General features: G+C 40.3%; 1 protein-coding gene across 1 annotated transcript; it reads right to left on the reverse strand.

Annotated features, from left to right (window-relative positions):
* Positions 1-8,002: 8,002 nt before the first annotated feature.
* LOC102705135 (fasciclin-like arabinogalactan protein 2) lies at positions 8,003-9,128 on the reverse strand. The gene has a single exon (XM_006647762.2). The coding sequence runs from the start codon at positions 8,980-8,982 to the stop codon at positions 8,182-8,184; it is 801 nt and encodes a 266-aa protein (XP_006647825.1). The 5' UTR covers positions 8,983-9,128; the 3' UTR covers positions 8,003-8,181.
* Between the last annotated feature and the right edge of the window lie 3,803 nt (positions 9,129-12,931).

Raw genomic sequence — 12,931 nt, forward strand, 5'->3', positions numbered from 1 at the left:
TGCAGTTTTGTTGGCATCTCACCTGCCAGCAAGGTCGCCAAGGAGGAGGCACCATCAAAAATGGATGTTTCTCCTGAGGGGCCATGCTAATTCAACGGGCTTGGGTGGCAGGAGTACATGTCACGATGTCACCCCTTCGGTGCAAGTGCACAACTGTTCCACTCCTGTAGTAAATGCTGGAGCAAGTGGGAGCAACTAATAATGGGGATGTGGGCGGGAGGGTTTCATATATTTACTCCACAACTTAAATGTATCCCTTTATTTCAAAATATGCTCAGTGGGATTACAGCGTAGTTTGAGTTGGCATGATAAGTAGTCATTCTGAGTGCACGGTATTATCATATTGTTTTAGTGTCTAGGTAACGATATACATCAAGTTTCCCAGCCTCTCTTTTTTGTCAAAAATTCCATATTTGCTTATGTGACATGTTATTTAATGAAATTAAAACACTTATAAAATTTGCATTGAGAATGTGCTCAAGTTGAAATATCCATTCTACCCATACTAGAAAATAGTAGGCGAGAAGATGTACGTCTAAGGCTGCTTTCGGTTGTAGGTTATTTAACCAAAGCGGAAAACATACTAATAAATTAATACATGATTAATTAATTATTACTTATAAAAATTTTAAAAAACAGATTATAATTTTTTAAAGTAATTTTTCTGTAGAATTTATTTTACGAAAAACGTATCGTTTAACAGTTTGGAAAGCGTGCATACGAAAAACAAGATAATATGAGTTATTAAGAGGGAGAAGGAACGTGGACTAATGAGTTGAGATATTTCTTTAATAAATAGGAGGGATATGATGTGGATTAGTTGTAGTGAAGAGGTGCATTCCTATGCTAAACTTACATAGGTTGGTTTTTTCATGAAAAAAGTTAAATGACATATTTAATTTATGAATAAAACTTTATATACGTATTCTTAGCAATCTAAAAGCCAAGGTTAACCCACAGTGAATAAACCCCAAATCAACTATAAATTTAAGATTAAAAATTCAATTTTTTTCTTATAAGCATAACCAATGATGAAAAGATAGGGGGTGGGGTTTGACAGTTTGCAACAACAAATTTAGAAACTTAGTGCATTTAAAGTATTTGAGAGTTTTGTATGATATTTGAAATATTCAACTTCGTAGGATATGCCTTTTTAAACTATAAATCTTCCAATAGTACCTTAAAAACAATACATTGTCCTTAAAAGTCTTATTTCAAGAAGAAAATTATTTGAATAATAGAAGTGAAATGAAATCCCTGACTCGTTGAGTGCAACCGTAACGATGGAAATAAATGGCATGCTAACCCACTCCATTGTAAGTTTTATAACACACTATCAAACAATAAATAGCATGTCTCCAACATTGTTTGAATAATTTATATCAAAATAGAAAACTAACTCATGCATCGAGGGAAAATTTTGGAAGCTCAGACATATACATCATCATCATTTTGCATTTTAAAAGCATAAGTAAAACTACTTATTAACGATTAAAAAGCAACGTGGCTGGAATTTTATATATGTGTTCTTAGTGATCTAAAATCATAGGCTGAGAAATAAACTACGATGAAAAAAACCCTCCAAAATCAACTCCAAAGTTAAGTTTGAGAATTTAACTTTTATCTTATAAATATAAGCATAAATGAAAAGATAAGAGACATAGTAGCAATCGTATCAGACGTGCCGCCAGAACAAGGAATTAATCACATGTTCTAAAACCAGGGGAATATGTCATGCACATACGGATGCAGATCCTCCGATATAGAGAATTAAATAAGCGTGTTTGCTGATGATGGATATAGAGGCTACTTGTCACACCTCCCTCCCAACAACAGTACGGATGACGTCGAGGAGGACGTATAGTAGAAAAACGGGTAGTTGTCCCCCTACGGAGCCACGAAACATGTTCTAGCCCTAGAAAAATGACGTGGGTGCCAACGGTAATATAATGAATCCACACAAGATTAAATGCAATGCAAATATAGTACTACCTTTATTTTAGAATATAAGACTTTCTAACAAATGCTAGATTTATATGGATGTTAATTAATCTATACATAAATTATATACATCGATCAATAGATGTATCTAGGTATAACCAAAACGTCCTATGTTACGAAGCGGAGGGAGTGCTTCTTTACGTTGCAACTTTAGGTAATCCATGAGTTGCAACCTTTAGTAAAAAATAGCAGCAATGGGGATGAGTACTTTTGTACTCCTCAAGCGATGAGAAATGTGCAAATGCAAGTAATGGAGGTGTACTCCAGTTTATTTGGCAAGCAAGTTATTTAAAATATATTCAAAAACTCTAAGTATGGGTTTTAATAATTCCATAATAAGCAGACATCTCACCTCAATCCGTCTGTGCATTGCTTTACAACAGCTCAAGCAGAAAAATAACCAAATCTTAGAATTATAAACACCTTTCCTTCATTAGTTTTTCTCACTTTCTGAACATAAAACAATATTATCTCAAAACCAACTGTTGACCAAGTCTCATAGTTAATGAGCCTTCTTAGCTCTGAGTCAATCCTCTCGACCAGCCGATCCAAATTCAAGATTCTCAACACCAAATCTAGCCTTCTTGTCCCACATCACTTGCTTGGTTATCTCAGCCCTATGGTGTCAAATGACACCCCATGTCACACAAACTTATTCCCAACCATGAAGGTTGGTCACGTATCACAAAGGGCATTGGTAACTCTTTCCATTCCATGAAACAAATTATCCAAACTTGTTTTAAAACAAATCAAATCACCTTTCATTCGCCCATAACCGTTGACATGGCTATTCAAACAATTCCATTAAACCTCTAAAAATATCGTACGCTTTTCCCATGAGATAAGAAGTTAACAACAATAATAGCCGGTACCAAAAGTTCATGGCAAGGAATTTCCCTGTACACTCCAAGAAAACATTGTTTCACATAGTTAGGTGAATCTCTCAAACCAATCATATATCAGACCAGTCTCAGACCCTTATCTACTCAGGACCAATGTATGGCCCCTACTCGTATTTCACGATTAAGACAAATCTCTATCTCAGGTAGAATGCCCTTTTCCCCACCATCATAGCATTCCACAATTATTGACATACAAAACACTCATTGACCAACTAGTTTACTCATCCCGAGGCATCACATTATGCCCATGCGGTCATATCGTAAGATACTCACACGCAAAACCCAAATTAAGAAATTGGTCTTTATGTATGATTACGAAACCAAACCACGCAAGAGAATATTTGTAGTGCGATTTCCCTAGTTGAGTTTTGTAACCATTTCACAACCTTGTATTCCATAGACAATCAAGAATATACATGTGGTGTTGGTGAACACCTACGCCTAGAGAACGCGCGTATCATGGTACCACTATGGTGGGGCGACAAGGGTTTGGTTGATTAGGCTCCTACATATCAATCATGTGATTATAGACCAACACCGGTCAAATTAATGTGTATGATAATCATGCAACTTTACAATAAAATCATTTATAAATTTAGTAGCAATATGATCAAAGGATGCCTTACCTTTGTCCTTGGCTGACGAGAAAACTTCATAGAAAATCTAGAAAATCCTCTTCTTCGGGTGATGAGAAATCCACTAAAAACTCCATCTCTTCAGTTGACAAGTGACTCTTTGATAATCCAAGTCTCGGAGAAAATTATATGGAAATCCACGACCAAAACATAGCCTGAAATAAATACCATCATCATTAACTATTCACAAAACAGAAACAATACACCAAGACTTAAAATAAGATACTATAATAGTTAACTAGTACTGCCATAAGATAGATCTCTGTCTAGAAGCTGATTGGAGCAAATCATACTTAAGGTGAAGAATTTATGATTTTTTGAAGATTAATTGAATTTCTAAACCAGGGGAAGGATTATTATTATGTTTTGGAAATGGAATATCCTAAGGATATGAGTATATGACCTTTGGGTGGGGTCGAGGATGTAGGATTGATTCATGGAAAGTGTGGGAAAGGAAAATATATGGTTAATTAAAAAAAGAATTATTCTAGGGAATATTGACATATGGGGTGAGTGGGAGGTATTATGGACTCCCAAGGATGGGTAGAGTGACTGTGGGCTTTGGTTTGGTAGCCTTTGAGTGACATGTGGAGTAGCTTGGTGGATCATAGGCTTTGGTTTGGTGGGCTTTGAGTGACATGTGAAGCAGCTTGGTGGACTAGGTCCTTGGGCTTTGGCAGAGGGAGTAGGGGCAATCTGTGGTGTGACCCACCGCAAAGGGAAGGCTCGAGGGGGACATGGAGGAAGGATGTGGCCCGTGGGTGGCTAGCGGCCCATAGAGGGAGGGAAAGGAGGTAGCAACCCATGGAGGGGTGAGAGACGTGACTCAGGGCAACGACTAATAGTTGGGCCCCAGCTATCACTCCATCCCTCTCATTCTTCCTCCATTCCCTTTACTCGACTCCTCTTAGCTTCCTGAAGCATGATGTACAAGGGAGGGACAAAGGAGTGATTCCGATGGCGGCATGGAGAGGCGACGCAGTGGGCATGTGGTAGAAGCGTGCGAAGGCGACGTTGACAACTGCCTAGTGGCATAGGCATGATTGCGGAGAGGGCAGGGGATCCAAACGTGGTTTATCGGATGTGGCTCGGTTTGCACTGTTGAAGGATGGGGCTCATGTACACATGTAGGGGGAGAAAACAGAGGTCTCACCAAACCTTTTATAGGGCGAAGGCTCGACAACAATGTGGTATGGACAGGGGGATGGGCAAGCCCCATCAATGGTCGGTGTGTGGCATAGCGGGTGCCGTTGGCATGTAATGGAGGGGAAGAGGGACCGATGTGGACAATCCACCTGGCAGTCACAGGCGGTGAAAACTACCTAGTAAGCAAGCATCAATTGCGAAGAAAGCATTGAACATGGTTTATGGGATGTGAGTGGGCGGTAAGCTGGCTGCCGCAAGAGATAGGACAGGTCATGTGGAGTGTCCGTGTGGCCAGGGTGTTTGGAACATAGCGAGATGGTAGGGGCCAGTCAGCGCGAACGTTGCATCGGGCATGGCAAGTGTAGAAGGGTCTGATGGTGACCGACAAGCACTATGGAGGCGGCTACATGCGCTGACATATGTCTGTCGATGACTGGTTGCTGACTGGAAGGCAGGTGCATGCTGCAACATTGCTAGGCCATGGGGACAACTACTAGCCTAACTAAGATGGAGGGTTGGTTGAAGCTGTGGTCTGGCGGTTGGCTTGCTCCAGCAAGAAGGGGATAATGGTTGGGTTGGCTGGTGGCATGGGGGTGATCTAGCCAGGGGCATGGCTTAGCCTGGTGTAGGGAAAGAGAAAGGGGTGGGTAAGGTGACCTAGGCTAGGAAGAGAGAGAGAAAAGATAGATTGTGGCCAGGGAGTTTGCAAGGGGAGAGGGTTGGAGAAGAAGATAGATTGGGCTAGGTTGGGAGGACGGAAAGGGTGAGAGAAAAGGAGGAAAGTTAGGGAGGGAGAGAAAGGAGATGGGTGTTGGGTTGGGCTTGAGGTGTTCAAGGAAAAAAAGGCACAATAAGAAATTTGAACTCTTTTCATTTTTTCTGTTTTTTTGGAAATGACTATTCATAAGAATATAACAATTTAGAATTCTTGCTTGATCAGTAAGTTTGATGCGGTTGGTTTCTTAAGAATTGGAACTAGAATTAATTATGGAATGATTTTTGAGAGAAATCAAGGGAAACATGGAGTCGGATTTGTGGTATCAACTCCATAACTAGAGTGAGCGCACAACACCGTTGTACGAACTCTACATTAATCATGTGAGATAAAGTAGCTAGAAATTATCACATTAATTGAAAATTGTTAGAATTTGCGTGAAAGAAGTGTTGACAAAGATCATCATTATCTGATTTGAATCAGGTTATAAGTTATTATGAATAAACCATACAATATGATGTTTTTAGTAGGCGAAATAATGTCGTTAGAGATAGTTGAGAAGATGCTACCAATAACTTAAAGATAAAAATAGAGGGAAAACAAGGAATAAATATATCATAATAGAAGCATATTATTAACATAATACTAAAGAATCCATAATGTTTTTATGGACATATGAATTACTATATTAATATAATACCAGACATATTAGTTCGATAAGTTAGGCTAGTGTTTAGAGTTATGTTATTGTTTTAAATATTTTTCACTCTAAAATGTGAATATCTTATTTTGCAAAAAGAAAATTACGATGATACCAACCGCACAATATGTGCGGGTCGCTAAGCTAGTTTTCCATCAAGGTTTTGATATTACTTGGATGCCTATCTCCCATCGTTGTGTGGTTGCAATTGCATACAAGACAAATTGTGAATTTTAAAACATAATTTGGAGTTGACTTTATTTTTTTTCATCGCTTTAGACACGTATATAAATTTTTTTCTCGTAAGTTACTATTCGTTTGTTTCATTTTTTTTTCAAAAAGGCAAAACGATGGAGCCTCTGGCTTCATCCCCGGAGAAAGTAAACCATAAGATTATTTACCTAGTACACCAGCCGTATTGAAAAAGACAAGAGTAGGAAGGCAGCTAAAGCCGGTGCTTACATCTTCTACTAACGTGTTCATCTTTCCGTGTAATCTCAATCCGATGCATGCACGGTCCAGCTCAGTTTGCAGAAGCCACTTTGCTTCGCTTTGATCTCTTTACCGCACCCCTACTTGCACTTCTTTAAACAGAGTGTATGCTGTGTTAGTCTGTTTACTGCTGACTAATACTGTGTATACTACTCTCCCAGCACTTGCAGTGCCCTTTTAGCAAGATCCAAAACGTACCAGGCAAGCAAATTAAGACTGCAGATGCATTTTTGCAGGCTTGCAGTCGCAGCCTTGCCGATTTGCTCAATCTGGCTGCGAAGGAAAGGAAAGATAGCTTGGAGTCGGTGATCAGTGACCCCTTCAGTTTTCTGCAGCCCAGCTGTAGTGAACATACGTACCTCTCCATCACTCAGATCTGTGCGTACCCCAGTAGCCTTTGAGGCCATCCGTCCTAGCTACTTTCGACGAACAGCGTGAGCAAAAAGATCGAAAGGAAGAAGGGAGAAAAGACCGTCGTATCCTCATCATGGTGTGCTCCTAGCTACGCTTTGTCATCTTTGATTCATGCTTTGCCAAACGATGCTTGCACCCATGCATGGGCAGCTTGGTTGGATGAGATTATCAGTTCAATAAGCAACTCTCCGGTGCATTTTACTGATATTATTGTACTACTAGTAGAAAAATAATATATTTTACTTTGTTAATTACTTGATTAATAGTATTTTGTAATTTTGTTTTTTTCAATAAAGATCACAATAAAATGGACAATATTACCCCTTCAAATTTCTATTACACCTAATCTTGTTGATATATAATTTAATCATAGCCGTCCGATAAAAATAAATTAACAGTATAGATTAAATTCTACTACCAGTAAAATGCACCGGAGTGAACCTCCAGTTCAATACCAGTTCAGAATAGACGGGAGGCATGTGCTTCAAGATGAGACTGATACAGACTGATACAGGCGACTCGGTGAGCGCAGTGGGTAGCAGCAAAGGTTGCTGAGCCTGATTCGGGCAAAGGCGACAGATGAGTTGCACTGCTTGGTGCTGTACTGACAGTAGTGTTCTTGCGGGCATCTCAGGCATCTTGTTTTTAGAAACGCATAGGCGCCATTAGTTTGGAATTTCATTTGCTCATTTAGTCCATGTACATTTGGCAGCAGCTGGGTCTAACAATAATTCAGTAGGCATAGTCTGCTTTCCTTTTGACCTTCTACATTGACATTCTGCACACAGGACGTCTGAGATATTGCAATTAGATGTTTGCAGCAGATGCATTTCTGAACAACAGATCCATTTCAATTGATCAGACCAACAGATGCATGCTAACTCCCCTTAACATATATGCATATCTGAACAACAGATGCATTTCAATTTGATCAGATCATAACATCATTCGATTTGCCCTCAAAGTACAGCTGATCATACGTTGACGACACAAAATGGAACTAATAACTTACAAACCACCCTTCAACACATTTCAAGCACCAATACACCATGAACCTAAGTACCTAAGAATGCAAAGAACTCACGAAATCCCCAATAGAAAGTGGCACAGAAACGTGCAAATTCACCCAAAAAAGCAGTAGTTCACAAGACAACCTTAGTGCTCAACTTCACACGATCACCAATTCACCACGAGGAAGGCAGCCATGAGAAACGCCAGAGCGAAGGGTAGCCCACACTGAGCCGCGCCGCTGCTGGCACCATTCTTGTTGCCGCGATCTCCTCCGTCCCCGGCCTGCTTCCCCTTCGCCGTGTCGGCCTCGGATGACCCTTGCCCCGCTGGCGACGGTGCGGTGCTTGCGCCAGCATGCGACCCGTGCTTGGACATGGGATCCGTGGTGTTGGGCTTCGACTCCGGCGCCGACGGCGCCTCGGCGGCCGGCGACGTGATCACGGCGCTGACCTGCAGCACGGAGATGTTGTAAGGCGCCTCATGCACGGACTTGACGTAGAACACGTTGGCCCGCGCGTCGTCGACGTCCTGGGGCACGAAGGCGACGCGCCCGCCCCGGCGCACGACGATCTTCACCATCCCCTCGCTCCCTGGCGCGTCGCCCGACGCCTGGAACAGGGTGGAGACGACCGTGGAGCCGCCGGGGAGGCGGTGCAGCTTGGCGTCGTCGTAGTAGTCGACGAGGACGTGCAGCGAGAGCACGTGGCGCAGCGCGTCCCGCGGGAGCCCCTTCGCCTTGAGCTGCGCCATGTGGGCGTCGTCGACGGCGAGCACCGTGATGGTGTTGCGCCCGTCTATGTCGTCGGCGAGGCCCGTGGCCGTGAGCTGGCGGTTGAACTCGACGAGATCGCGGTGCTCGGCGAGGATGGCGGTGATGTTGTGGGTGGCACGGCACGCGGGCCAGGCGCAGGCGGTGAGCGCGACGAAGAGGAGCAGGACGTGGACGACGACGCCGGCGCGCGGCATTGTTGTATCGTGGCGGCTCGACTCCGGCGGCGGCGTGGCAAACGGGGAGGTGGAGGGCGGGTAGGCCGGTGGTGGCAGTGGCACGGGGCAGCGAGCGTTTTCCAGGCAAACGAGACGTCCGCGCCCTTGGTTTTATGGGCGAAATGGCTTTCGCAATGACCGTGCCGCGTCGTAGGTACAAGGGAGTTGATCGCAGCCGAAATGTGAATAGTGACAGAATACGTCGTAATGTGTCGCATTCTGCATTTCTGCTGAGCTCGATTCGGGGTTCATATTTTAAATCTAAAAATACCATTGATAAATATTTAAGTCTAAGAAATGCTATTGACGAGTGCGAGTATCGTACAAATGAATTTATCTAAGAAATGTTTCCGTCTATTTTTCCGTTAAATATATTGTTCACCCCATAGAACTTAACGGAGAAATACTGACAGAACCCTAACGGTAATGACATTTCACAAATTCGTTTGTACGATGTCATTTCCTAGAACTCACACTCGTCAATGGTATTTCTTAGAATTAAGTGTTTGTCAGTGACATTTGTTAGATTTTCTCTTTCGCTCTTTAGAAAAAGACAATCGGTAAATTTACAAACAAATAATAGTTTGAATAAAACTTATTTACGTGTTTTTAGTGAGATAAGATCAAAAGGTGAAAAATAAACTATAAATAAAAAATCATAAATTTAACTTAAAATTTAAGTTTAAAATTTAAAATTTTAATTTATAAGTATAATCACATGCGAAAAGATCTGTGATTTTTTTTCCTTTCTGGTCCAGTTTTGCTGTACTTATATGTTTTTACTATACTCCAATATATTTTTATGCAGTTGCACTGATGATTTTAGTTTTTGTCTTTTGTGCTAAGTACTTGAATATTTGATTCCAGCAGAGGAATGTCTTCATCTGAAGAAAATTTCATTGAAAGATATTTCAATAGGCCGAAAGGTAAAAACCATCCGTTCTTAGGCCCCCTTTGATTCAAAAGAAATTCATAGAAATTTTAGAGAATTTTATTTCTATAGAAAATTTTCACATAAAGCCCTTTGAATCAAAGGAATAAACCTACGAAATCCTATGAAATTCCTATGGAATGCATCTTGCTATATAAGTTTTGGAGGAAATTTAACAAGAGGTTGAACCTCATGAAAAAAAAATCCTTTGAGTCTTTATCTTTCCTTAAATTCTTGTGTTTTTTTCTATGGTCTAATTAAACAGCTATTCCTATGTTTTTCATGTGTTTTGCAATCTTCTGTTTTACACTTACGTTCCTATCAAAATCCTATGTTTTTTATATTCCTTTATTTTTTTATTCATGTGATTCAATAGGGCCCTTAGAGCATTCCCGACAACTCATCTATCATATCCTCCATCCTGAAAATAAATGATAAAAGACTATAAATTAAGCTCCAATAGAACGGTCATCATATCATCTATTTTTGAATGACATCTATATTAGAAAGAGAGAACCTTTATATTTAGATGATCTCTCTCTATCCTCCAAAGAGATATGGAGAATGTCATATATGGATGATCTGGTAGAGTACAAAGAGATATGAAAGATGAAACTGTTTTAGATGATCATCCAAATGAAGATATAAATAAACAAATTTAGATAAGCTGTTAGAGATGGTCTTAGTTATTGCTGTGAACCGATGTTTATCTTTCATTTAGAGCCAATGTCAGGCTACAGTACTTTTTTTTGCCCAAAACTGGGGTGGCACCATTTGCGTTGGAGCAGCAGCTCCAAAAGTGTTCCTGTACAATAACCATTTGACTGGTTATTGTGCACCAACACAACAGTCCACTGCAAATCTGCAATTCCTGCACAGTTTATCGTGGCTGGACAAGAGCATGTGCAAGACGGCAAATCGATCGAGCCAAGCAAGGGTGAAACGAAACGAGGCCGATCACATGGCAGGCAAAACCCAAGCACAGGTGATTCCGGCCCAGATGCAAACCGCATGCATGTGTCAGTGTCAACCCCCATACTCTCTCCAAACCGCATGTATCTGAAGAGAGTTAATTCAGCTCGTTTGCAAGTTGCAACTGATCAGGTTGCTGTGTCGTAATGAACCCTGTCTGGCTGCACTGCAAACCGAGGGGGAGAGAGAGCATGCATCGTTCCCATCATTTTGGTGATGAATGGGTTTGCTTGGCAACTAACAGCAAAATCTGGAGCGTTCATCAGTTCATCCTGTGTTGCGACTTGCAAGTACAGATGAGATCCATTCATTTTCTTGAAGTCATGGAGCCATTCAGCCATACTCATAAACATCAGGCTGGTAAAATCGAAAGGGGTTGAGATTCTGCGCTGTAATTTTGTCTGACGGCATGATCCTGAGAAACAATTTTAAACTCGCGTCATCAATTACATGACATCTAAATAGTTATCAAAAAGTTAGTAAGTTAGACTAACATAAGATATATCACTCTAAAACCATGCTAAGTTCAAATATGGCTTCTAAAAATTATAACAAATATGATTTCAGAGTTTAATTTGTTATTTTTGTTACGAATTTGTAGGTGTCATGTTTGAATTTGCATGTTTGTAAAGTGATATATATCATTAATTTATCTTTACAAATCTTTCTAAAATGCAAATGTTGTGTAACACGCAATAAATAAGAAAATGTCTACTCGGGAGTTTAAAATCCACCTTGATAATTCTTGTTGAGTTCGTATTAGGGCAAAACAACTACTGGGCCTTGCTATCGGAGGCCCAATAGAATAAAGCCCAGTGTGAGGCTTCCTCATGGGCCGCGTGTGATTTGGAAGGCCTCGCAGTAAGGGGGAAAATGTATTTTGAATTCCTCCAGTATGGACTGGGTTCGAATTGTATCAATACCACAAAACTAGTTACTACTGCCCTATCCCATAATAAATTTATTTTTCGATTTCTGTATTTAAAAAGTTTGACTATTCATCTTATTTAAAAAATTTATACGAAGACCTACAAAAATTAGTAACATATAAAGTATTATTCATGTGTTTACTATTCATGTTTTACCATCTAGTAACAATAAAAATATTAATCGTAAAAAATTTCAAATAAGACGAAGAGTCAAAACATCGTATCTAAAAACTAAAAAATAAATTTAATATAGGACGGAGATAGTATATCTCAACTATCATACTAGTGCAAATTAACATCCTACAACCCTTACATTGCAGTTTGACACGGTCTCTTGTGTGACATAGCGTCGACATGGCATTTGAGTCTGAAAGATAAATTAAAAAACTTTAGCTCCCACATGTTAACATAAAAAATATTGAACCCCACACAAGTATACGAATGGTATGTTTTTCTTATTTTTTATGTGACTGGTATATAATCCTCATAAGTTTCCACCTCTTTGCGGACTCAAAACACGTGAAAAATTGAGTACATTGAACCCCCGAAGGCATGAAAAATTATATATTTTTTTATTTTTTAGGAGGATTACATGTTTTCTTCATATTGGAGGCCTTCCTCGCTAAATTAATATATGGGTCCTGGTCCATATGAAGATTAATTCTCTGGAAAATTATAAAACTCCACCTCATATGATAATATCTGGGAAAGTTTAGTACCACCTTGCTTATTCTATAAGAGAGACCTCCTTATAAGGGAAAGGTGTCCAGGCCATTTGAGACATGTGTGGTGGAGAGAACAAGAGAAACACATCTGCTGGCTTGGTCAGGCTAAACACGCTTGTATGCGACATGCGCATGAATGATCCATTAAAATTGGATCCTTTGTCTTGCGTACGCAGTATGCGCATGCAATGACATAGTGTGGAGTCGGATAAGGTACGCACGACTTATCTGGTTCGGTTACATGATGTAGCAAAAACTAGAGATGGAAGCGGGTATGGTAATTTACCTACTGTCATTTCAGTTAATCAATCTATCAACTAATGGATAGATACATGTGCCAATGTACATGTTTATGCTGATATCTCGTTTTC

Source organism: Oryza brachyantha, chromosome 2 (assembly GCF_000231095.2).
Source record: "Oryza brachyantha chromosome 2, ObraRS2, whole genome shotgun sequence".
Taxonomy (NCBI): domain Eukaryota; kingdom Viridiplantae; phylum Streptophyta; class Magnoliopsida; order Poales; family Poaceae; genus Oryza; species Oryza brachyantha.